The sequence below is a fragment of the Muntiacus reevesi genome, chromosome 4 (genome assembly GCF_963930625.1).
Source record: "Muntiacus reevesi chromosome 4, mMunRee1.1, whole genome shotgun sequence".
In the NCBI taxonomy this organism is placed as follows: Eukaryota; Metazoa; Chordata; class Mammalia; order Artiodactyla; family Cervidae; genus Muntiacus; species Muntiacus reevesi.
The window spans coordinates 75,984,135-76,010,677 of NC_089252.1; the positions used below are offsets into that span (position 1 = coordinate 75,984,135).

At 39.3% G+C, this 26,543-nt stretch overlaps 2 protein-coding genes across 3 annotated transcripts in view; one reads left to right on the forward strand and one right to left on the reverse strand.

Moving 5' to 3' along the window:
- Positions 1 to 529: 529 nt before the first annotated feature.
- Positions 530 to 6,314, reverse strand: KIAA1143 (KIAA1143 ortholog). Its single transcript, XM_065935275.1, has 3 exons — positions 6,149 to 6,314; positions 1,974 to 2,118; positions 530 to 1,092 (listed from the first exon to the last, which is right to left on the reverse strand). Exons 1-3 carry the CDS (start codon positions 6,254 to 6,256, stop codon positions 875 to 877), a joined length of 471 nt encoding a protein of 156 aa, XP_065791347.1. The 5' UTR covers positions 6,257 to 6,314; the 3' UTR covers positions 530 to 874.
- Positions 6,315 to 6,431: 117 nt separating this feature from the next.
- KIF15 (kinesin family member 15) overlaps positions 6,432 to 26,543 on the forward strand; it is a 55,171-nt gene continuing 35,059 nt past the window's right edge. The window contains exons 1-7 of one of the 2 annotated variants that reach the window (XM_065933152.1): positions 6,432 to 6,536; positions 14,185 to 14,227; positions 14,733 to 14,916; positions 17,849 to 17,925; positions 20,973 to 21,010; positions 24,228 to 24,325; positions 25,607 to 25,786. In XM_065933152.1, the coding sequence (XP_065789224.1) occupies positions 6,515 to 6,536; positions 14,185 to 14,227; positions 14,733 to 14,916; positions 17,849 to 17,925; positions 20,973 to 21,010; positions 24,228 to 24,325; positions 25,607 to 25,786 (642 nt within the window). In that variant the 5' untranslated portion in view covers positions 6,432 to 6,514. The remainder of the gene's footprint in view (positions 6,537 to 14,184; positions 14,228 to 14,732; positions 14,917 to 17,848; positions 17,926 to 20,972; positions 21,011 to 24,227; positions 24,326 to 25,606; positions 25,787 to 26,543) is intronic. The other variant, XM_065933153.1, reaches the window with a different exon arrangement.

Consider the following 26,543-nt stretch of genomic DNA (forward strand, 5'->3'; position numbering starts at 1 on the left):
TAACTATGAAGGTGTTTATCCTCATGGATCAGTCAGTCAGTCCAAGGCTGGTACAGCAGATCCCCCAGGCATGCCATCACAATCCAAGCTCCTGGAGTCTGTCCAGTGTACCAGCTGGAACAAGTGGCTGTCTTTTTCACGCCCCCAAATGGCTCTGGAACTGCTTGGTTGCGTGTTTGTGCTCCAGGCAGGATGGAGAGAGGACAACCAACTGCTTGCCAAATCTGTCCTTTTGTATCAGATACACAGGAAGCAGATTTCCACTTGTATCTTTTTTTTAAAAATCATGTAACAACTATAGTCACCATGTGATACATGATGACTTGTATCATGGTCCCTTGTATTAGATCCTTGTTCAAGATCTACTTGTATCTCTTTATCAGAGTTTTCACAAGACTGTTCTTAGGAGCTGGGGAAGTATTGGTAACTAGGCCCATGATCATTTCCCTCATCCAAAATGAAGTTCTGCTGAAGAGGAAGATCAAACATGGGACCTGTTTAATTACAAAATCCTCTGTAGCTATTAGTGTCAGGATTTTAAATTTTACTGACCTGGAAAAATGCTCATGATACAACATCAAGTGAGAAGCAGGACAGAGAACATACAGGATACAGATAAAAATTTGGTTACAAAAATAAAATTTACATACACACACATCCCACATCAGGAAATAAAATGTTGGTGGTAGTTAATGTTAGAGAATTAGCAGTTCAGGTCAAAAGGGTATTGATGGATAGATACAGTTTTTATCTTGCTGAATGTTTTCTGAATTTTCTAAATTTTCTTCAATGAATTTATATTACTTTATAATAGGAAAAAAGATGTTATTTTTTAAAAATCCCATATATTCTTAAAGGAGTCCAAAATATGTATTTATTCATTTTCATCTTCATTGTCAAAAGAAAGGAGGCTACTGTTTTTGATTTGTTTTTGTGAGTTCTTTTTAACTGAGTCCTGCTTATTTATTTCATCTTCTTCTTTTGCCTTTTTCTTTTTTGAGCTTGCTGATAAACCCAAATATTTTTCATCTGAGGAACGCTTGACTGGTTTTCGATACATAATTCTTCCATCAGCTGAAGCTGGCTCTTCATCTGCACCAAAAAACAAAGTTAAAACACTTTCTCTCATTATTTTGACTTTATTGGAGAGTCAGATGGCAAGAAAATCTCATACTGTATTTATGGATGTCCTTGAGTCAATTCAGCCAGTTCTTCTCTGCTCCCTCTAGCTATGTTCCCACAAGACATGCAATCACTTAATAAAAAACCTAATAAAAACTCATTTACTGAAGTATACTGTAACACTGGCAGTCCCCAATTCAAAACAATCAGGAGATACACACACACACATATTTTAAACTTTTTATTTTATATTGGAGTACAGCTGATTAACAATATTGTCATAGTTTCAGGTGGACAGCAGAATGACTCAGGCGTACGTATACATGTTTCCATTCTCCACCAAACTCCCCTCTCCTCGAGGCTGCCACACACCATTGGGCAGATACTACTGTGCTATACAGTAGGTCCCTGTTGGTTATCCATAATCATGCTGTATTTTTAAGTATTTTGAAAAGTGATTGTTTGAAACTCCAGCATTTCCTCCTAAAGCAATGTAATAAAAACTTATAAATAATGAATAAAATGCTATATAGCATATCACACTTCAGGCACTAAATAGACCTCTGCTGACTGGTTTGTAAACCTAACTATCTATTTTTTAAAAAACAGGATGTTTTTACTTAAATTTTCATTTAATCCTTATAACAACCCAGTAAGGTGGGCACAATTATTGTCCCCATTTTACTAATGAGGTAACCGAGACTGAGGTGAAATAACTTGTTCAGAGTCACAAATCTGGTAAATGAAGTTTGAACTAGGACTGTCTCCTTCAAATATACCATACCATTATATAAAATGATTTCATACCTAACGTTAAATTGGTGGGAAAACCAGCTTACTTTCAGACATACCTGCTTTGGCAGCCTTTATTTCTGCCTTAATTTTCATGACTTCTTCAGCTGACAGATCTCCCTTTTTTAAAACCACCACTTGGGGCTGTTCATCTTCTTTGTCACTGTGATCACCATCTTCTTCTGGGAGCTGAGGCTGGATTCTCTAGGAAAAAACACAAACACAACATTCAAGTTCTGACCCTGAACTAAATACAACCACTGTCTCTGTGAGAAACTGTAATCAGCAGAGTGAGAAGAGTGACCTTACTGACTAAATGTGTTTGGCAGTGAATTTTCAAGTTAACTCTTAAGAATCTAACCTCGCTAGAGTAGGGAAGAGGCCCACCTGCCAGTTATTCTGGGGTACCTATGCAGGGGAACCAGTTTCCATCCCAGCAGGGCCCCAACTTGCAGTCCCTGATGTCAGGGGCCCTCTCTTCCATGTCCAGCCTACTCAGGGAAGTGCTGGGCTGCGCCTGTTCTCACTGCTCTCCATCAACCCTTTTCACTTCCATCTCTTCTCAAAGCGTAACAACAACAACCCACCAGAGTACAGAAAACAGCAAGTAAAAGGTCCTCTTTCTCTGCTCATCTTTCTTCCCTCCCAGTAGCTTGTTTGGTGGGTATCCCATCAGCTGTTCTAAGTGTATAAAAATGTGGAGGTACAGAAAATATTTTGTATACAAACAGGCCACTAAACATACTACTGTATGACTTGCTTTATTCTTTTTAAATTATTAAATTTCCCAAATGTAAGTAAGTACAGAGAATAATGCAACAGAAACCATGTACTCACTTTACACATGTAACACATGGTAACATTTGGCTAATTGAGATTAAGAAAAATATCAGACACCATAAAAGCTCCACTTGCCCAACTTTTTTACTCAAAGAAAAACAAAACAAAACACTTTGCACAATACCCTGAGATACATATGGCATCATCTATTTTTAAAAACTACTATTATTTAACTCTATATATGGTTATCTCATGGTTTATTTGATCAGTTCTTTGTAAGCAAAAATTTTGGTTGTTTCTAGTTTTCTCTACTATGATGAAATTTTTGCATGTTTTTGTTTACTTTTCCAAACTTATACATGGAATTCCCTGAATGGAAATGCTGGGTTTCAAGGCTTGCACACTTATCACACAGTATTCAAACAGCTGGTTAGTCCACCTCTCACAGAGCCTTCCTTGCCCCCCCAAACGGGGCAACAAAGCCCTGCAGGATCTGGCCTGAGTCAATAACCACAGCTATAAGCACAGTCTTATATTCTTGCCATGCTCATGGCCTCTGGGCTCCAGACAGGTTTGTGTTTTACAGATCCACGAACATATTAGCTCCTGTGCCTCCCCTGTTACTGCATAAATTTCCAGGGCCGAGAAGGCCTCACTGACCCTGGCCAACTCCTAATCAGTCTGCCTTCTAGACTCAGATCCCTCAGCAGTGCTTCCGAGATCTCACCTGTTCTTTTCATATCATCTGTAGCTCACAGGTGGCATGTACTACACCGTGTCATCAATGTTTTCCTGACTCTACTAGGCAACGCAGTATGTGTTTCTTCTCTGCATCTAGAGGCTCAGAGCCTGGCAAACAGCAGGGACAAGAAACATTTGTCAATCTACTCATGAATGACCAACAGGATGAAAAATGATGAACTCGAAGTTGTGGCAAGTCACAGGCACATTCAATCATTTTGTCTATATCCCACGTCTGCTTAATCACCTGACAAGTACATTCTTCTTTTCTTTGGTTTTTAATTAAAGAATAATTTCATTCTCTTTAATAACATCCATGTTAGTTCACTGATTATTCATTAGTTTTGTCTGTCTGTCTCTGAAAGTTTCCAATAAATGACCACAAACAAGTAGGTAATTAAAGAGTATTTTTAGCCAAGGAAATGGGAACATGAAATAAAATTATTCCTGGTGTTTATTATATTCAGAATAATTCATTCTAACTTTCTTCTCTTTGTTCAAAATCACTCCTGAATTAACTCTTAAGAGGATAAGAATACTTAGCTCAATTAAATAGTGATTTCCTATGAAACTCCTTTCTTTTTGTTAACAGATTATTAGAATGATTATCCTGCCAAAATGATTAAGAATGAAGTTGGTTTCACAAACATAGGTAAATGTTGCATCTATCTACAGAAAAGTCTCTTGATCAAAACTGTTAGCCCAAATCACTGATACTAATTGGAAAGCTTTTCCCCAAGTTCTCCTAAGACAGGATTTCAAGCTGCAATCTTCAGGGTATTAACTATGCACACACATGATCATCACTAGGACCTGAAGCAAACTATAATATTACATTGCATATTCTCCTCATTGCTTCATCCATGTCCCTTTTCTCAAACCTTATCCTCTTTCCCATTGTCTCTGGTTTTGGTCCTGGGGACCAGTCACTCCATCATGTTATCTCTAACCAAACATGGCTCCTTGTTGCCTACTGAATAGTTCACATAGCCTCACCTCTATCAGTCCCGTAACCACTTATACACACAGTCCATGACTCACGACCTCTACACCTTTACCCATGCTGTTCCTTCCATCTCTAGCTGCTAACCTACCCATGGTCAAGATTCAGGCTAAATATCCCTTCCCCCATGAAGTGTTGCCTGATGATAAGCACAGTTATCTAACCATTGTAACTTCTCACACACTAGGTGAGGTCACAGACACTGTACTAGGAAAATATAGATGGATTAAGATACTTAAAGAGTTAGATTTAGTGATGGAGATATACAGAAGAGCAAGCAGTTGCAATGCAGAATGGTAAGTACTACAGATCAGATATGGATAGAATGAAGAGAAGAACAGAGGAGTAACTGTCGAGGGGGAGGTTCAAAGGGCTTCACTGAGGTGGTGACCTGTGAAGGTTGCGATAAGGTAGGTAGGAAGGTGTTTAAAGTACATGGCAGGAACTTCCCTGGTGGTCCAGTGGTTAAGAATCTGCCTTCCAACAGAGGGGATGTGGGTTCAATCCCTAGTCTGGGAACTAAGATCCCACATGCCACGGGGAGCAACTAAGCCCACTAGAGGCAACTACTGAGCTTGTGTACCCTGGAGCTGCAGCACCACAACTAGAGAGAAGCTAGCATGCCACAACAAAGATCCTACGTCCCACAATTAAGACCCAATGCAGTCAAATAAATATGTAAAAATTAAAGAACATAGCATTTTGGAAATCCATCTCTTAGTCCTTTCAGAGCCTGGTCCAGTGCCTGGGGTTAACACATACTCACTGGACTAACTGCACTTAAGTCAATCTTGGGTCCTACTAGATGACATGCAAGTGGGTCTTACTGCAAATGCTAGATAAAGTGCTAAATAAATTATTTCTCCACACATGCCCTAAGCATAAAGGCATGTTCTCTTTCTATTAGAAGAGATAGGGCAGGTTTTGATGTGAATCAGGTCAGGAAGGAGCTTGGGAGGGCATAGAAATTGACTCTCATGATCCTATTCAGATCTAGGATATGAAAAGTATTTGCTTTCCATCTTCTTTTAGGGCGTAAGAACAAAGGACAGAAGTAGATCTAAGACATTCTTAAAGATGTTCTAGATTCGAGGCTTAGGATATTAAAAAAGAAATAAAGTGAAGTCGCTCAGTCGTGTTCGACTCTTTGCAACCTCATGGACTGTAGCCCACCAGGCTCCTCCATCCATGGGATTTTCCAGGCAAGAGTACTGGAGTGGGTTGCCATTTCCTTCTCCAGGGGATCTTCCCAACCCAAGGATTGAACCTGAGTCTCCCCAGATTGTAGGCAGACGCTTTACCGTCTGAGGGAAGTATACTAGGTCATTTGATTAAGTGCTCAGTTTCTTTACCTGGAAGGTGGGACGACACTATCACCTACACTGTTAGCTACAGGTTTTGGAATGAGCAAGTGAAAATGAAGGAACAGAAAAATGATCTTTCCTAAAGTACTATCTACCAAGGATGGGGAGCTTTACCTGCGTCAAGTCATTTTCAGAACACAACAACACTGTGAAAACGACAAACAGCTTTTTGGGCACAAGAGACTGTAGTTGTTTGAAGAGGACCAGCATGGGGTCCGATGACACTCGGACTGAGGGCCCAGCGTGGGCGCGAAGTGGGACCCGTCAGTATGTGGCCTCCAAGGCAGAAGCAGAAAGTAGCGGAGCCGGTCGCGTTTCTGCGGTAACCCGACAGGCCCGGGCTCACCTTGGTTTCTACGGTGGGCCCTTCCTTGTAGCCGACCCGTTCCTTGAAGCGGGCCAGAAAGGCCGGCTCGGCTGGCCGCACATACGACACCTGGTTCCGCTTGCTCATAGCAGCTCTGGGGGAAAACAGGTCTTCCCGAGAGCCTGGAGGATGTACAGAGGCGACGGCGCCTACTCGTGACGTCACATAGACCCCGCCCCCTGCCCCAAGGCTGGGGAACATGGCGGCCTTCACTCTGGCGTCAACGTCAGGCCTGAGCGCCAAATTTAAATTCGCGGCCATCTTGAGTGGGCGGAATCCCCGCGCGGTGCGCGGCTGTAAGTGAGTACGGTCGCTCCGTCGGTCTCGGGATCGAGGTCTGAGGGCATGATGGCGCCCGGCTGCAAAAGTAAGTGAGGAGCCCCAGCTTCGTGACCCCGTTCCCTCCCACCAGTACAAGCTTTCCTGCTGGCCGTGAAGAGCAGGAGCGCACAGAACGGCGAGGGAGGGTGATTGGCGTCTCTGTCTCTCCAGACAGTACAATAATGGAACAGCTGTCTTCCCATCTGTGTATTGGGCGCACGCTAAGAGCTTGGCGCAGTTCTAGGCACTGGGGCTGAGCAGCAAACCGAGACGGAGAGCTGTCATCCGGGCGCTCCCAAGTGACACGCTGATTGTTCCCTCCCGTTCTCGGACCTTCCATTCGTCGCTGGTCCCTTCCCGAGTCCCGGTCGGAGCTGCCTCTTTAGCATCCTCATTTGAGGGTCGGCTCACGCTCTCCCTTCTTTCTGCTTAATTCTACATTACTGATTTTTCTGAAGGGGAGAACCTACTATATTCTTCTATGCACCTCGTTCTCTTTTGGAGGGCCCGCTGTGGACTCGTCTTAGATAAGAGACTTTTAAAGTACAGAATTCATTGGTGTCTTTACATTCTCACAATCCCGTTTTTTCTTCTCAGGGGGAACCCTGGAAGTTCTTCCTTTTTCTCACGGAGGCGAGCCTGTCATTTTTGCTCTGGATAAACCCTTCCATTGTCCTTTGCTGTTCCTGTCTATGTGCCCCACCTCTTACATTGCCTAACCCTTTAAGAAATCTTGGTTTTTAAACCCAAGGGACTGGATTTTGGACTAATTTGATGAATCTTAATGAATGGTATAAGTGGTAAGGAGGCGATGCCTATGTTAAATGTTGAAAGAAGCGGTGAGTTTTTGGTGTTTGAGCCTTCCAATAACGTTAATGCTTTTAGCTATCAATTGTAATTCTTTTCTCATATGTTGTTTCATTTACTTTTTAGGTCGCTCATACCATTAGAACATCATTATGCTCTTTTTTTCCATCTAAAATGTTCGTTTTCCTCCAACATTTTCAGCATTCAGGGGATATTAGCACATAAATTGGTACATTGTTGGACCAAAATGTTCATGGTGCTTTCTGCGTGATCACAGTGTTCATTCAGTAAATCTGGACTCAAATAAGAGAATTGATGCCTGTGCTATAATTAGAGCATCTATTTCTTTAATGGAAAGTATATTGTTGTCGAATCCACAGCCCGTGTCTTACATTTTTTAGATGTCCCAGCGATGTATTTTTATAGTTGTTTTCCCCCAGAACCAGATCTGATAACCAGATTTCTCATTGCAGTTTCACTGATTTAGTACTCATCTCTGACATCTTTAAAATAATTTTTTTAGCTACTTAATTGAGATAGGTCTCATTATCTCATACAGTTTCTCATATAAAATGTCAAAGCCAGTGGTTTTTAATATATTTACAGATATGTGCAACTATCACTGTAGTCAATTTTAGAATCTTTCCATCACCTCAAAAAGAAATCTCATATGGTTGAGCTCTCACCCTCTACCTCTCCATCCCCCACCTGCCCTAAGCAACAACGAATTGGCTTGCTATCTTGTCTAGTTGTAGTCATTATTCAAAGTGGCATGTTGAAGTCTCCAACTATTATTGTTGAAGTCTCCAACTATTAATAGTCTCCAACTAAAATTGTCTGTTTTCTGTTCATTTCTTGTTGGTTCTTCTTGTATTTTGGTGCTTTGTTATTAGGTAGATATGTTTTTATCTGTTATTTTCCTGGTAGTTTGACCCTTTTATCATTATAAAATGTTCCATCTTTGTTTTAAAGTCTCTTTTGTCTGATACCTGTGTGGCTACTCCCACTTTCTTATGATGGTTGTTTGCATGATAACCTTTTTTTCATCCTTTCACTCTCAAAGTGAAAGTTTACTTTTGAATCTAAAGGGTGTTTCCTGAAGACAGTATATAGTCTGACAATCTCTGCCTTTTGATTGGGTCTGACAATCTTTGCCTTTTGATTGGGTTGTTTAATCTATTCATGTGTTGTTATTGATTTGGTTGGATTCACATCTGCCACTTTACTTTTCATTTTCTGTGTCTCATGTCTTTTATGTTCCTCTGTTCTTCATTCACTGTGTTTTTGTTTAATAGTTGCTCTAGGGTTTAACATATCCATCTTAACAGCGTCAGCTTCGAATTTATACTAGCTTAATTCCAGTGATATAAACAGTACTCCTGCATAGATCTATTCCCTTTTATCCTCTTTTTTGGTGTTATTATTACTGTTATTGTTATTATCTGGCTGTAATATCTTGTGGGATGTTAGTTCCCTGACCAGGGATAGAACCCCACCACTGTAATGAGAGCACAGAGTCCTACCCACTGGACTGCCAGGGAATTCCTGGTATTATTGTTAAACACATTAACATGTATTGTTACAAACTCAACAGTATGTTACTTTACATCTTATGCATTTTGTTAGTCTGCTACAGGTTTGTTCCTACTCACCTTCTTTGTGATATTTTGGCAAATATACATATATTATGTTTCTGTGTGTTATACATCCAGTGATACCTTATCAGTTCACTCGCTCAGTCTTGTCTGATTCTTTGTGAACCCATGGACTGCAGTACGCCAGGCTTCTCTGTCCATCACCAGCTCCCAGAGCTTATTCAAATTCATGTCCATTGAGTTGGTGGTGCCATCCAACCATTTCATCCTCTGTCGTCCCCTTCTCCTCCCAACTTCAATCTTTCCCAGCATCAGGGTCTTTTGCAATGAGTCAGTTCTTTGCATCAGGTGGCCAAAGTGTTGAAGTTTCAGCTTTAGCATCAGTCCTTCCAATTAATATTCAGGACTCATCTCCTTTAGGATGAACTGGTTGGATCTCCTTGCTGTCCAAGAGTCTCTCAAGAGTCTTCTTCAAAACCATAGTTCAAAGCATCAATTCTTCAGCGCTCAGCTTTCTTTATAGTGCAACTCTCACATCCATACATGACTACTGGAAAAACCATAACTTTGACTAGACGGACTAGCTTTGACTAGTTGGCAAAGTAAGGTCTGCTTTTTAATATGCTGTCTAGGTTGGTCATAGCTTTTCTTCCAAGGAGCAAACATCTTTTAATTTCATGGCTGCAATCACCATCTGCAGTGATTTTGGAGCCCCCAAAATAAAGTCTCTCACTGTTTCCATTGTTTCCTCATCTGCTTGCCATAAAGTGATGGGACCAAATGCGTTGATCTTTGTTTTCTGAATGTTGAGTTTTAAGCTAACTTTTTCACTCTCTTCTTTCACTTTCATCAAGAGGCTCTTTAGTTCTTCTTCGCTTTCTCCCCTAATGGTGGTGTCATCTGCACATCTGAGGTTATTGATATTTCTCCCGGCAGTCTCAATTCCAGCTTGTGCTTCATCCAGTCCAGCATTTTTCATGATGTACTCTGCATATAAGTTAAATAAGCAGGGTGACAATATACAACCTTGACCTACTCCTTTCCTGATTTGGAATCAGTCTGTTGTTCCATGTCCAGTTCTAACTGTTGCTTCTTGACCTGCATACAGATTTCTCAGGAGGCAGGTCAGGTGGTCTGGTATTCCCATCTCTTTAAGAATTTCCCACAGTTTGTTGTGATCCACACAGTCAAAGGCTTATGATACTTTATATGCTATGCTAAATTGCTTCAGTAGTGTCTGACTCTTTGCAACCTACCGACTGTAGCCTGCCAGGCTCCTCTGTCCATGGGATTTTCCAGGCAAGAATACTGTATTGGGGATCTTGGGGATCCCCATGGGATCCAGTGGGGATCTGGAGTGAAGTGAAGAATACTTCTCCAAGGGTTCTTCCTGATAGGGATCCAGCCCACTTCTCTTACATCTCCTGCATTGGCAGTCAGGTTCTTTACCACTGGCGCCACCTGGGAAGCCTGATACCTTTTGTACATATTATTTTATACATTTTTGTTTACAATTTTTAAAAATAAAGAGGAGAAAACAGGCATATCTACTTTTTCTTCTTATTTTATAATTATATGATTGCTGTAACTTGATGCTCTTTGATTTTTTTCCCACGTGCATTTGAATTTTACTGTCTGTGAACACTTACCTGGTCTTAGGACTTAATAACGCTCAGGTTCTTGGTGTCTTGTCACAGAGAGAATTCAGTGAGAGACAAAGTGAAAGGTAAGAATTGAATTTATTTAAATATAAGCACACTCCACAGTTATGGACCTTCTCAGAAGTTGAGGGGCCTCAAAATGTGGCGTGTGGTTAGTTTTTACGGGCAGGGTAATTTCATAGTCTATTGAGTGGGAGGATTATTACAGTTACTTCACAGAAAGGGTGGAGATTTCTAGGAACTGGGCCACTGCCCACTGTTTGTTCTTTGATTATTGCTGTTGTTCAATTGCTAAGTCTGCTAAGACTCTTTGCCATCTCATGGACTGTAGCATGCCAGGCTTCCATGTCTTTCACTATCTCCCAAAGTTTGCTAAAATTCATGTTCATTGAGTCGGTGATGCTATTCAACCATTTCATCCTCTGCTGCCCCCTTCTCTTTTTGCCTTCAATCTTTCCCAGCATCAAGGCGTTTTCCAGTGAGTCAGCGCTTCACATCAAGTTGCATCAAGTGGCCAAAGTATTGGAGCCTCAGCTTTAGCATCAGTCTTTCTAATGAGTATTCAGGGTTGATTTCCTTTATGATTGACTGGTTTGATATTCTTGTAGCCCAAGGGACTCTCAAGAGTCTTCTTCAGCACCATAGTTCAAAAGCATCAGTTCTTTGGCATTCAGTCTTCTTTATGGTCCAACTCTCACATCCATACATGACTATTGGAAAAACTGTAGCTTTGACTATATGGACCTTTATGGGCAATGTGATGTCTCTGCTTTTTAATATGCTGTCTAGGTTTGTCACAGCTTTTCTTCCAAGGAGCAGGTGTCTTTTAATTGCATGGCTGCAGTCACCATCTGCAATGATTCTGGAGCCCAAGAAAATGAAATCTGTCACTGTCTCCACTTTTTCTTCTTCTGTTTGCCATGAAGTGATGGGACCAGATGCCATGATCTTGGTATTTTGAATGTTGTGTTTCAACCCAGCTTTCTCACTCTCCTCTTTCACCCTCACTAAGAGAGTCTTTAGTTCCTCTTCACTTTCTGCCATTAGAGTGGTATCATCTGCATGTCTGAGGTTGTTGATATTTCTCCCAGCAGTCTTGATTCCAGCTTGTGCTGCATAGAACTTAAATAAGCAGGGTGACAATATGCAGCCTTGACATATTCCTTTCCCAATTTTCAATCAGTCCCTTGTTCTGTGTAAGGTTCTAATGTTGCTTCTTGACCTGCATGCAAATTTCTCAGGAGATAGGTAAGGTGATCTGATATTCCCATCTCTTTAAGAATTTTTCACAGTTGGTTGTGATCCTCACAGTCAAAGGTTTCCTTGTAGTCAATGAAGCAGGTGTTTTTTTGGAATTCTTGCTTTCTTTGTGATCCAACAAATTTTGGCAATTTGATCTCTGGTTCCTCTGCCTCTTTGAAACCCAGCTTGTACATCTGGAAGTTCTCATTTCATGTACTGCTGAAGCCTAGATTGAAGGATTTTGAATGTAACATTGCTTGCATGTGAAATGAGCACAATTGTGTGGTAGTTTGAATATTCTTTGGCTATTGCCCTTCTTTCAGATTGGAATGAAAACGGACCTTTTCTAGTCCTGTGGCCACTGCTGAGTTTTCCAAATTTGCTGACATACTGTGTTTAGCACTTTGACAGCATCATCTTTTAGGATTTGAAATAGCTCATATGGAATTCCGTCATCTCCCCTAAATTTGTTACTAGTAATGCTTCCTAAGGCCTACTTGACTTCAGACTCCAGGATATTAGGCTCTAGGTGAGTGATCACACCATCGTGGTTATTGGGTCTTTAAGACCTTTTTTGTACAGTTCTTCTGTGTATTCTTACCACCTCTTCTTAAACCTCTTCTGCTTCTATTGGGTCCATACCGTTTCTGTCCTTTATGCTGCCCATCCTTGCAGTGGGTGTGAAATACATTGCAAGCAATGAAATGTTCCCTCGATAGGTTCGATTTTCTTGAAGAGATCTCTGATCTTTGCCGTTGTATTGTTTTCATCTATTTCTCTGCATGGTTCATTGAAGAAGACCTTCTTACCTCTCCTTGCTGTTCCCTGGAACTCTGCATTCAGTTGAGTATTCTTTCCCTTTCTCCCTTGCCTTTTGCTTTTCTTCTTTCCTCAGCTACTTGTAAGTCCTCCTCAGATAAGCACTTTGCCTTCTGTGTTCTCTGATGACTGGCCTCAAAGATCATGGTGCTGGTTGGTATGTCACTTAGCTTATGCTAGTATATTATAGTAAGCATAAAATGAGGGTCAAGGTCCCCTGGAAGTCAGATCTCCCACCATCTTTGACTGAGTTTGTTCTAACCAGTTTTTGTCATGTCCAGTGTCTGTCATTCTTTTAGCGGTTGTGCCGTGTCCCCTGCCCTCCTGTTTGACCGAGAAGTCAGCTGTTAATCTAAATTAGGTTCTCTCTTAAGTAATGACTTCCAACACTTTTACTGTGATGCATCAGTTGGTCTGTTTGTGTTTATCCTGTTTGGGATTTGTTTAACTTCCTGGATATGTAGATCATTTTTTAATGGATTTTGGGAAGTTTGGGCCATTATTTCTTTGACTTTTTTCTGTTCTTTCTCTCTTCTCCCCATTTATGCATGTTGGTATGCTTAATGTTGGCCTACATTTCTGCAGGTTGGCTTCACTTTTCATTCTTTTTTCTCTCTGTTCTTTAGCCTTCATAATCTCTATTGATCTGTCTTAGAGCTTGGTGGTTCTTTTTTTCTTTCAGTTCAGAGTTACTGTGGTTATGATTTCCTTTAGTTCCGGGCATCTTTGTAATGGCTCCTTTGCAGTCCTTTTCCTGATACCAACATGTGAGCACTCTCACAGGCTTTTTATTGTGGTTTGTGGGTCATGCTTCCTTGTTTCTTTGAATTCCTTGCAGTTTTTTTGTTAGAAACTAGACATCTTGGATAATATGTTGTAGCAACTCTGGGTAGTGGTCTTTGCATCTTCTAGGGTTTATTATGTATAGCAAATAAGGAGAACACCAGACTCTTTCCCAAAGTAGTCCCTCTGAACAGCAAAATTGGGGAGGTTTTAAGCTAAAGGTATATGTATATTCATACATTCACTTGATTGAACAGATGAAACTTAGCATAGAGTTGGGGCAGAGGTCAAAACGTCCAAGCTTTAGTTGACTGAAGTCTGGAGGATCAACATTATCATTCCATCCTCTCCCTGGGTAGGGGCCTTAGTTCCTCAAGAACTCAAATATATATATATATATATATATATATTATGTGTATCCCTTGAGTAGCCAGGAGGGTGCTCCAGCACTGCACTATTGTTTCTTGACTGCTCCTCCCTTGTTTCTACATTCCCTCCCTTAGGATTAATTACTGAGACCTGTTGAAGGGCAAACATTGGGCCAGGCTTAGATCACAAATGACTTAAGCCACAATGAATTCTTTTCTTGGTTCACTTTCTCCAGGGACCCCTTAACCAGTCTGCTCACAGTTAGAACAAGTAGGAAGATCGAAGCTGTCCCCTGTCATGCCCAGGCCGGGGAGCCTGGAGACTGATGGGTGTGAGCAACTGGAGAACAGGCTAGAAGAATGGAGTTTTTCTGTTGCACTCTAAAAAATCTTTAATGACTTCTTGTCTTTTTTTCTAGCTGAGTTACGCAATGTGACAGACTATCAGTCTAACCAGCCAAGGTAAGGAAAAAAATATTGTGAATGAGGCCAAAAGAATTAAGGATGTAGTATTCCGAAAACAACCATTTAGCATAGTAAGTAAGGGATCCTTGTTTCAGTTTTAACCTTTGTCCTCAGCTACTTGGAAATACAGAAAAATCATGTCTCCTCTCTAGCCCTGTCTTCTCACTTTCCAGGTTAAAAGATGGAATCCATAACATAATTCTCCTTTGGAATGACTGACTTTATTATTGCTTTTAAGAGGGAAACTGGAGATAAGCAGAGTTTGGAGCTCCCTTTCGATAGTTTCAAGTAGTAAAGTCTTGAAAATGGCAACTGTGAAGAGATCAGAGGAAGTGATAGATCAGTAAAGGGTTTGGGTCATGTATGACTCTTGAAAAGAGGTCAGTGTCAATGGATAGATTTTGGGCTTGTTGGGGAAACTTGATTTAGGAACACTAGACGCAATAGAAGGCTCAGATTCTTTTTCTCCTATAAATTCAGCTGCTGTGTCTTTGGTCTTTAGTAATGAAGGTGATGCTATCAAAGTTTTCGTACGAATACGCCCACCTACAGAGGGTTCTGGATCAGCTGATGGAGAGCAAAACTTATGCTTATCTGTGCTCTCTTCTACGACTCTCCGGCTGCACTCCAACCCTGAGCCTAAGACCTTCATGTTTGATCATGTGGCCAACATGGACACCACTCAGGTAATGATCATTTGGGGAGCTCCACTTTTCATTTGGAACATACATGATTCTGTTACTTGGGAGAATTTCATTTCTGATTTCATCAGTTTGATCTCAAATAAGTAAGGAAGCTTAAATATTCCATTAGCATTTTAGATTTAATTTCGTTAAATATTTTTCTGCCTCTGTCAAAGTTTGCAACAGAATGACAAGCCTGTTTGACTTTCCCTCTCCAACCAGTGATGGGGGTTATTGAAGGTATACTTTTGAGAGCCCCTGGAAGATTGATAAGTAACGTTGAACTGCCTAGTTTAAGAAGAATATCTTAGTTCTGGCTGCTGTTACACAAATAGGAGACTGGGTGGTTTAAACAGTAAGCATTTATTTCTCGAAGTTCTGGAGGTTGGGAAATCCAAGAGCAAGAGCCAGAGATCCAGTGTCTGGTGAGGACTGCCTAGATTGTAGACAGTTTCCTTCCGCTGTGTCCTCACGTGTGTCTCTTGTTATAAGGGAATTCAGGCATACCCCACTTTGTTGCACTTTGCAGATACTGGCTTTATTTATATACAATTGAAGATTTGTGGCAACTCTGCATTGAGCAGCCCCAGTACCACCATTTTTCCAACAACATTGCTCCCTTCATGTCTCTGTGTCACACTGTGGTCAGTATTTCTTGAAATAGTTCGTCCTTTTTCATTTGTAACCCCATGGACTGTATATTTGTTACGGTGATCTGTGATCAGAAATCGTTGATGTTACTGTTGTAACTCTTGGCATTTTTTAGCAATACAGTATTTTTATGTTAAGACATGTACTTTGTTTTCTTAGAAATACCTGTCCTACACTTAATAGACTATAGTATAGTATAAACTTAACTTTGATATGGACTGGAAAACCAAAAAGTTCATGTGACTCGCTTTGCTGCTATATTCACTTTATTGAGCTCGTCTGAAAATGAACCTACAGTATCTCCACGGTGTGTCCATACCGCCATCATGAGGGCTCCACTCTCATGATTAATTACTCCCCCCCCAAAAAAAATTACTTCCCAAGGGCCCCATCTCCAAATACCATCACACTGGGGCTTAGTGTTTCAATGTGGGAATTTTAGGGAGAATACAGACATTGAAGGACTTCCCAGGTGGCTCAGTGGTAAAGAATCTGCCTGCCAAGCAGGAGATGTGGTTTCAGTCCCTGGGTTGGGAAGATCCCCTGGAGAAGCAAACGGCAGCCCACTCCAGTATTCTTGCCTGGGAAGTCCCATGGACAGAGGAGCTTGGTGGGCTATAGTCCATGGGGTTGCAAATGAATTGCACAGGACTTAGCGGCTAAAACCACTTAGAGAGTGATCAGTGTAGATTACTGTGGTGTTAGGACGTCCTCGATGGTCCAGTGGCTAAGGCTGCATTTCCTTTGCAGGGTGTGCGGGTTTGACCCCTCGTGGGGAGCTAAGGTCCCACATGCCTCAGGGCACAGCCAGGAAGCAGTCACTCTGCTCTGAGTGCCTTCTGCCGATTAAGGGCAGGTGGGTTAAAACCTAGTCCGCGCTGGGCACTGGGACTTCTGTGGTGATGGAAGTGTTCTCTATCTCTGCTGTCCATTGCATTAGCCTCTAGCCACACAATTTAAGTTTAGATTAATTAAAATTTAAAACTCACCTTTTCAGATTATTAGCTTCTCAGATGTCCCAGCCACATGTGGCTAGTCACATGTGAAATATGAACAATGTGTCTGAGGACCTGACTTAATTTTATTTAATTTTAATTAACTAAAGTAATAGCCACACGTGGCTAATGTTTATCGCATTGGACATCCCACACATTGATTGTTCGCTCGTGATACACATGATTTGCGTTTTTGGTGAGACATAGATTTTTAGATCTTTTTTCATCTAGGATATGTCTGAAAAATGGAAATAGTAAGTGAGTCACATATATATTAATAATTTAAAAATTTTTAGTAGCTACATTTTTGGCTGTTCTGCATACCTTGTAGGATCTTAGTTCCTTGACCAGTGATTGAACCTGGGCCCTCAGCAGTGAGAAAACGGACTCCTAACCACTGGACCACCAAGGAATTCCCTAGTAACTACATCTTAAAAAATTAAAAAGAAATGGGTAAAATTAATTTAAATTCTGTATCTTATTAGACCTTGTGTATCTAAAATACATTTCAACATGTAATGAACATAAAGCAAGTTAGTAATGAGATATTTTCCATTCTTTTTTTCATGTTCAACCTTTCAAAACTGATGATTGTTTTATATTTACAACACATCTCAAATTGAACTAGATACATTTCAGGGGCTCTGTAGCCATGTGTGACTCATGGCTACTAATACTGGACAATGCAGGTGTCTGAATTCTTGCTTTGTTAATATAGGTGCGTCTATTGTTGTAGTCACTCAGTTGTGTCCAACCCTTTGCAACACCATTAACTTCAGCCCGCCAGGCTTCCCTGTCCTTCACCATCTCCCGGAGTTTGCGCAAACTTATGTCCATTGAGTCAGTGATGCCATCCAACCATCTCGTCCTCTGTTGTCCCCTTCTCCCACCTTCAATCTTTCTCAGCATCAGGGTCTTTTCTAATGATGCATCTACTTGTATATAAAAATGAAAGTAAAAATCAGATAAAAGTTCGTGGGAAATGTACTGAAGAACATTTAGGGGAATGTATTTTATGCTAATACCAGTATAATATTGTGTGCAACATGCTAATTTCTATTTAAGTCTAGATGTGGGGTTTAAATCTATAATTGCATAGCAGATTAACGGATATAATTATGTTTACAGTTTTATTATCTTAGGTTTTTTAGCTTTTTTTTATAGTGGATATAATTTTCACATTGCAAATGAAAATTTACACACAAGTTTTATTATATTTTCGAACGTAGTTTAGGAAAAATGTTTTTGTTTTTGTGAAATGTTGATTTATTTGGTGCTTACATTTATAGGAGTCTATGTTCTCAACTGTGGCCAAAGGCATTGTGGAGTCTTGCATGAGCGGTTACAATGGTACCATCTTTGCATAGTAAGTTGTTCTCTGTGTTCTTACTCGAGGTTACATTAGTAAGTGTTCTATTCGTTTCCTATGGCTGCTGTAACAAATGACCACGTACTTAGTGGCTTGAAGCAACACAAATTTATTATCTTATAGTTTTGTGAGTCAGAAGTCCAGCAAGGCTCTCTGAGCTAAAATAAAGGTGTCAGCAGGACTGTGCTTTGCTTCTCGGCCATCGCAGCAGACAGAGCTTGGTAATATATGCACATATACTAAGTCATGTGTGGAGACGTGTCTACAATTGTTTCTGTTCCTGTCTGTTTCTTTTGAATATATACAGTAAGGTAAACCTGAGTTCATGCTAATGTCTGACTAATCCAAGGGTTGAGAATCCATGTGGGTTCATTCTAACCTTCCTTTCTTTTTTATCTGTAACTTCCCGGCTGACAGAAACCAGAATTCCTACTGCTATCATCCATTTATTTATTTGTTCAGCCCCAGTATACATGTAAAGCAGTTTCCAAATTGTTAGCCTGGATCTCTGTGAGAAGCAAATGTACTGAGTACATTGTTGATGCACAGATCCTTTTTTTCCTTCTTAAGTTCTACAATTTCTAATCAAAACCTCATTTTGCCAACTTAGGTCAGCTCCTTTTCTGCCTACCGCCTTCAGTGCAGTGTGACATGAACTTGTAATTCAGCTAGCTGCATTTCATACTGGGGCCTCTGACATCCTAGTTTGATGTGTTTTGCTTATTTATTTAGTTTGCATATTTTAAGTTTCACCCTTTGTGATGTACAGTTGCATAGTGTGTTAACAGTTGCAGAGTCATGTTTTTGGCTCGCCTACTGAAGAGAAGAGTCCCTTCACCTTCAGAGTCCCTCTTGTTGCATTCATAGTGAACCGCTTCCTTTTCTCCCAACCCCTGGATACACTAATGCAGTTTCCATTCTTGTAGCTTTGCTTTTTCCAAAGAAATCACACAACATGTAGCCTTTTGCGTCTGGCGTTTTTGCTTAATAAAGTGTATTCGGGATGTTTCTGTGTTGTTGCTTGCATCAATAGCTTTTTCTTTCTCTCTTTCTCTGATTGCTTCCAGTTTTTAGCAATTATGAATAGGTTAGTACAAACATTAGAATATTGGGTTTTATGTGAACATAAGTTTTCAAATCACTTGAGTAAACACCTAGAAATACAGTTGCTGTGTCCTATAGTATAAGAAACTATCAAACTGTCTTCAAGATGTATGTTGAAAGTGCATGATGAAGGGCATTCCCTGATGGGCCTGTGATTTGGACTTGGTGCTTTCACTGCAGTGGCCGGGGAAAGGGAAGTAAGATCCTGTCAGCCCCTCAGTGCGGCCAAAATAAAGTACACAATGGTTGTGAATTGCTAAATATTGGCAGGCTTCAAATATTGCTCTAGATTTAATATTAGAATGTAAGCTGACAGTCTTGGCAGGTATACAAGGTGAATTTTATAATTATTTTTTCCTTTTCTTCTAGCAACAGACTTCCTAATTTTATCTAGAACCAGAAGTTTTTAATAGAATGTAGTGGATTTAGTGAATTATATCGTTCATTTTGAATAGCTGATTTTTGTGTGTGTATACATACCCTTGGTTTATCCGTAATAGGCTCAAAATAAAAGAAAATAAAAATCCACAAGTGTGAAGTGTGGCTTCATCTTGCACACACTTTCTTCCCTGAAAATTTCCCTTTGCCTTTCATGCTTGCTTTTCAGTGTGTTCAGCAGAAATAAATGTTCTCTCTTCATCAGTGAAGCACTTAACCATTTTCTCATATTCTCAAGAGAAGAAAGGATTTTTTATCGCGGAATATTTTGAGTGGTAAAGCTCGAAAATGAAATCCCCAGTCACCAGAGATTATGTATCTTCAAAGTGTTTTCTTTGAAGATCCTGTAGGCATACTAGTCATAGTATTTACTTTGAAAATTACTTTTGGTAGTTGAGGTTAGAAAGGAGGAGTATATGGAGAGAAGTGAACATTGATTTATTGGTTGAATGAGCATACTTTGTGGTTTACGAGCTATTTTTAAAAATATTTATTTATTTAATATATTTGGCACCCATTGTTAGTTGGGGCATGTGGGATCTTGTTTCCTGACCAGGGATCGAACATGAACTCCCAGAATTGGAAGCATGGAGTCTTAGCCACTGGACTGCCAAGGAAGTTCCTAAAGTTGTTGTTAATAGTGTCCCCTTCACTTTCAAGTAGGGCACTCAACAGTATCCATTTCTCATTCTGAGTTAACTAAAGAACTTATTTCCAACCTGCTTCCAAAAGAAATAGATAAACAAGTAGATTATGCTGTTTTCTAGCTCTTGGGGCATTGAATCAAAAAGTAAACTCAGCATTTTATATTTGTGCTATGAATCCAATCTAAACACATTTATCACCCTAACTGACAACTATATTCAACTTAAAATTTTTTTTTTGTATTTTTTTGTTACCACTGTTTCTCAGGGTACCTGAGAAATTATGACACTACACGAAATAAGCCTGTAGCATAAGGATGTTTTTGTTTTTTTTAGTATGACGATATCTTAGTATCTTTTAAAGGCAGAATTTAGGAGGAGAATTGCTGCATTATTTAGAACAGCAAAAATTAGGGAAAAAAATCCAGTTGGTTCTGGTTCAATAAATTATGATACATTCATGGAGTACTACATAGCCATTAAACATAAAGAGGTAGATTTCTGTTTACCCGTGTAGAAAAATGTCTGAAATAAAATTAAGGGGGGAAAAAAACAGGTTGCAGAGAAGTATGAATAACATCATTCCAACTTTGTAAATAAAAATTAAATGAAAACTCTGTTGACTATGTTTGTATACTCTGAAAGGACTTATCAGACAAGTAAGAGTAGTTAGCTCTTAGTAGTAGAATAGGAGAGAAAGAAAATGGATCATTCACTTTTTACCTGGTATAAATGTTAAGAAAGAAAGAAAATTAGTTCTTTGTGGGGAAAATTTATATACTGGTAGACCATATTAAAATTAGGTAGTCTTCTAAATTTCGTGTGTGAAAGTAATATATAAAACATTCTTTTTTACAGTGGACAGACTGGTTCAGGGAAAACGTTTACCATGATGGGTAAGTAAACTAGAGATTAACACTTACTGGCTTAGTCCACTCTTTTGTGATAACAGAACTTAGCATGTTTTTTGGAAAGTCATACTTTCTGTGTATGATGTTGAACTCATGAAATTAGGGTCATTTCCCAGGTTCTTGTCAGATTGCGACTTCCATTATATAACAGTGAAATATGTGTTTTTGGCTGATTCCCGTTCAAAGCTTAGCACAGAATATCTGCTTAACTAACAACTTTTGAAGAGGGTTTAATGAATTTTTACATATTTATATACCCGTATAACCACTCTTGGAGAAAGCAATGGCACCTCACTCCAGTACTCTTGCCTGGAAAATTCCATGGACAGGAGCCTGGTGGGCTGCAGTCCGTGGGGTCGCTGAGAGTCGGACACGACTGAAGTGACTTAGCAGCAGCAGCAGCAGCATAGCCACTCTTCTGATCAAGATTCTTAATCAGTAACTACTCCCACTCCTCCCCATGACATATGTATTACTCTGACTTCTGTCATCACTAGTTTCGCTTGTTTTTGCACTTCTATGAATGGCATTTTACTGTGTTTACTCTTTTATGTCTGGAGTCTTTCTGTCAGCATGAAGTTTCTGAGATTCACTCATGTTAACTGCATGTAGTTGTATAATATATCATTGTATGAATAGACTACGTTTTCCATTCTGCTGTTGCTAGAGAGTTTAGACCCCATGAATATGGTGGCATGGACATTGTTTTCTTATATGTGTCTTTTCAAAATTCATTTCTATTGAACTTTCAACTTCTAGGAGTGGACTTGCTGGGTCTTAGTATGTGTACCTTCAGCTTTTGTAGATAGGGCCATGATAGAGGTGTGTAAACGTGGAATTTCCCACTGCTCCTGTACAGGTCCACACTTCATATTGTCCTTTTTAAAAATTTTAGCTATTCTGGAGTATGTGTAATACTGTCTCATTGTGTTTTTATTTGCACTTCCTTGATTTCCATTGACCACCTTTTTATACATTTACTGAACATTTAAATAGCCTCTGTGTTAAATGCTCATTCAAGCTTTTTTTCTTATTTAAAAATTAGCTTATCATTTTCTTACTTATTTGTGGGGATTCATAAAATAGATTAGCTCTTTGTCTATGATATAGATGACAGATTTTTCTATAGTTTTTTTCTGTTGGCTTAAGTATTTCTTATGCCAAAAGTTTTTATTTTTATATGGTTGAATTTCAGGTTTTTTTTTTTTTTTAATGGTTTCTGAATTGTGAGTTTTAGTAAGAAAGGTCTTCCTTTCTCTGAAATTACAGTAACATACATATAAGTGAGTACTTAAAATATGCCAGGCACTCTTCAAGGCTCTGGTGGTCTATTCAAATAAAAGGCAATGTCAAGGCTCTCTTGGAGATTATAATTCTCATGGGTGGGATGTACAATTGAAAGCAAATAAATATCTGGTACTTAGGCCAGAGGTAATAAGTACTGTGGGCTTCCCTAGTGGCTCATTGGTAAAGAATCTGCCTGCCGAGCAGGAGATGCGGGTTCAGTCCTTGGGTCAGGAAGATCCTTTGGAAGAGGAACTGGCAACCCACTGCAGTATTCTTGTCTGGGAAATCCCAAGGACAGAGGATCCTGTGGGCTGCAACCCATGGAGTTGCAGAGTTGGACATGACTTAGTGACTAAACAGCGGCAGTAATAAGTGCTGTGAAGAAAAATAAGGGGATAAAAAGGAGCAGAGGGTACTGTTTTAGGTTGGTGAGTCAGAGAGGCCTCTTGGGGTGACATTTGAGGAGACTTACTGAATGAAATGAGAAGGAACCTTGAGACTATAGGAGAACAATCTTCTGCAGATTGCCTGTCCCTGCAAATTCACAGTCAAGCCCCAAGTTGAGAGTATGCTGAGAAGTATTCACGGAACAGCAAGAAGACACATGGGGCTAGGGTGGAATTTTCCAGAATTGGGCAAGTTGGAATTGTAACCAGAGGGCAAGTCATGGATTTTGGATTTTTTTATGAGGGGATGTGAAGTCATGGGAAGGTTTGTTTGTTTGTCTGTTTGTTTGTTTTAAGAAGCATTGCATGAAGTGATGTTAAATTAAAAGTACCACTCAGGCAGCTGAATGGAGTAGAGACTATAAGAAGTGGTTAGAGCAGAAGCAGGATTGCAAGCTGAGTCAGGAGACTAGGCAAGAGGTGATAAGGTAACTGTAATGAGTGTGCTGAATATCTTTGTATAGGATTTAGCAGGAAAATGTTAAAACATTATCTGCACATACTCTAATATTCTGTCCTCTGTGTTCTTTACTTTCATTTTTCTACCCTGTTTGTATATATATACATACACACACACACATATATATACATATATTTAAGGTACAGTTTACAAGGTCCATTTAATCTATTTTAGATTTAGCACATCAAGATGATGATGATATTTTAAAATTTGTTTTCTGTAGCTTTCTTGCATACACCAGCATTTTCTTAGTTCCTTTGGTCTCTAAGGTATAATTAACTAATATGTATAGTAACTTTTAGGTCTTTCACAGCTATATAATTTTTTCTGGTAAATATAGATAGTTTGAATTAATATTCCAAAAACTGCTACTACTTACATATCTACTACATTTCCCCCTTTCCCCAGTGTTAACAAAATAAGGGTAGGATTCCTCTTCAGTTTTCTCTCTGTATAAAAATCTTGTGAAGTATTGCTACAGTATCTTTGTTACCACCCTGGCTTTTATTGCCCAATTAAGAAAATGCTAGCTAATGCTAATTTTTATACCCAGTGAGATAGTTATTTCCATTATTATCTCCATTTTATAGTGAAAAACTCAAAGAGATTAAGTATTTAATTAGCCCGTGGCCACACTGCCAGTATATAAAGGTCATCCTAGACAACTGAATGTCTTATGCAACAGTAAAGTATAATTGTTTGTTATTTCTGCTAATTTTGATATCTGCAGAAGGAAACATTTCAAGCTTGGGACTTAACTGGATTTTTAAATTTATCAAACAGCAGCTACTTTTTCAAATTGCTTAGTGACTAGCATGCACCTGTTGATAAGCAGGTTCTTTTATGCCATCGCTTACCACAAATTAACTTGCTTGGGAGCCCAGAAGAAACTGATTATACAATGTGTCTTTTCTGTTAAATTGTCTTTCACTGTTGCCATTTTGAAGGACTCCTGTTACAGAATAAAAACGAGCAGTTACATATCTGTATTTTTTATATTTTTCTTTAGGACCATCTGAATCTGATAATTTTTCTCATAATCTGAGAGGAGTAATCCCTCGAAGTTTTGAATATTTGTTTTCCTTAATTGAACGTGAAAAAGAGAAGGTAAAACTTATTGTAAAAATAAAGGGAATTGCAATATCTACTTTTGAGTAGTTAACTACTAATAGTTCATGATATGTGGAGGTGTATAATTGGTCATCTACAGGTGGATAGGCTAGAGTGGTATAAAAAATCCTTCAATTCTCAAGATAAAATTAAGGATTCTGAGTTTTCTATTTCTAAAGATTTTTAGTCTATAAAACATGACGTCATCCGTGACCTGACATTAAAAGAAAGTAGAAAGTGGTCCTTAGACGCTCAGATTTTACAAAAGAGAAAGTGTAAAGAAAATCTTAACTGAGGAAAACAGATTCATGAAGCCGTATCACCTATCTGCACCCAGGCTGACAGTACTAATGGGCCGTCTTTACCTCCTTTACCCGCTACCATCTGACCATAATCTTGCTTCACACTTGGTGTGGCTCTGTTGTCCTGGCTAAGTGGGTTTCCATTTTGCACTGGCTCCCAGATTGGGCCATTCTCTTTATTGTGCATCGTTACCTTAGTGAATTCCAGGCTTAAGAGCCGTTAGTGTTCTGTATTCTATTACCTATGTGCCAGGGAGACTGATAAATAACATTGAGTTACCACTTAACTCCTTTGCAGAAACTATCTCTTACCATTGCCTTTAGACAAGCATATTACGTGCCAGTGAAATAGATTTAGTGACATGCATTTCAGTAGTTAAAAATCCTATAGCAGGGCTTTTTGTTTATTTTTTTGTAAGAGGCTTTTAAAATGCCTTATTTTCTGTCATTTGAAAAATATAACACTTGATTCAGATACACTTATAAGGAAGTCCAGTATATGACAGGTGAAAATGAAATTGCTATTTTCATCACAAGGAAAAAAAAACTTATGTAACTATGTATGGTGATGGGTGTTAACTAGACTTATGATCATTTTGCAGTATATACAAATATCAAATCATTATGTTGTATGCCTGAAACTAGTGTAAAGCTCTATATCAATTATACCTCAATTAAGCAAAAAATGGAACTGCCCATTTGTCATGCTCAGGTCTTACTTCCCTGTCTTGGTTCTGAGGTACTCTTGGAAACATCAGGGCTCCTGGGACCACGGATTGATGCTGCTTAAAACTGTTATGATACGTTGAAACTAGTAACCTATGTTTTTAAACTGACTTTTAAGTATCTTGTGTTGTGTAAAGGATAATATTGTAGGAAATTTTTATGTTGTGTAGTGAGTGAAAGATGAGTGCTCATGAAAGGTTGGGATGAACTCATGAAAACAATATCACTAAACCAGGCTTCTCTTTTACAGGCTGGAGCTGGAAAGAGTTTTCTTTGTAAGTGTTCATTTATTGAGATCTACAACGAGCACATCTATGACCTACTGGACTCTGCATCGGCTGGACTGTACATAAGGGAGCATATTAAGAAGGGGGTCTTTGTTGTTGGTGCGGTGGAGCAGGTGGTGACCTCAGCGGCTGAAGCCTATCAGGTACCCTGCTTTGAATGATTTGATCTGTAGACAGCATAGCATGCTATGAAGAGCTCCTTGACCTCAAAAAAAGAAAGAATTGTGTTACTAAAGATATTTTATAAAGCCATAGCCAGGATGTTCATGAGAAGGAAAGAAAAAAAGAGTATGACCATATTTTATAAATTTCCCCTTTGTTAAAATAGACATTTGACCCCTTGATTTTGGGTTAGTTTGGTATTGTTCATTCCATTCATTCACGATCTTCTATCTGTCTGCCCCGGGTCTTAGTTGTGGCGTGCAGAATCTAGTTCCCTGACCAAGGATTGAACCTGGGCCCCTTACATTGGGAGTGCAGAGTCTTAACCACTGGACCCCCAGGGAAGTCCCACACTTTTTTTAAGCTAATAGTGTTTTGAAATTTGTCTCATGTTTGAGTGAGGATTGCTCTTTCTATTTGCAACTGTGTAAATGTCATTATTTATCTAATATTTAATATACAGTATTTGGTATTATGAAAACCATGAATTATTAACCAAAAAACAAAAGATATAAACAATTTCATTTTTATGTCGTGACTAGTTAATAGGGTTTAACAGCTCTATTCATTGAGTATATGTGCTGAAGCCTATACTAACTTCTTTGTATACATTATTTCATTTAATTTTTTATCTGCTTTTTGAGGTAAGCTACTAATTCCTTTATTTATCCAATACATATTATGACCTTGCCACTCAAAAATGTAGTTCTCATACTATCAGTGTCACCTGGGAGCTTG

What these genes read in the sequence shown, in the direction of transcription:
- KIAA1143 (XM_065935275.1), bottom strand. Translation starts at nt 6,256, where the DNA reads ATGAGCAAGCGGAACCAGGTGTCGTATGTGCGGCCAGCCGAGCCGGCC. An exon ending in GGCCCACCGTAGAAACCAAG is followed by an intron (nt 2,119 to 6,148) that starts GTGAGCCCGGGC and finishes GTTTTTTCCTAG; the next exon opens with AGAATCCAGCCTCAGCTCCC. An exon ending in AATAAAGGCTGCCAAAGCAG is followed by an intron (nt 1,093 to 1,973) that starts GTATGTCTGAAA and finishes TTTTTGGTGCAG; the next exon opens with ATGAAGAGCCAGCTTCAGCT.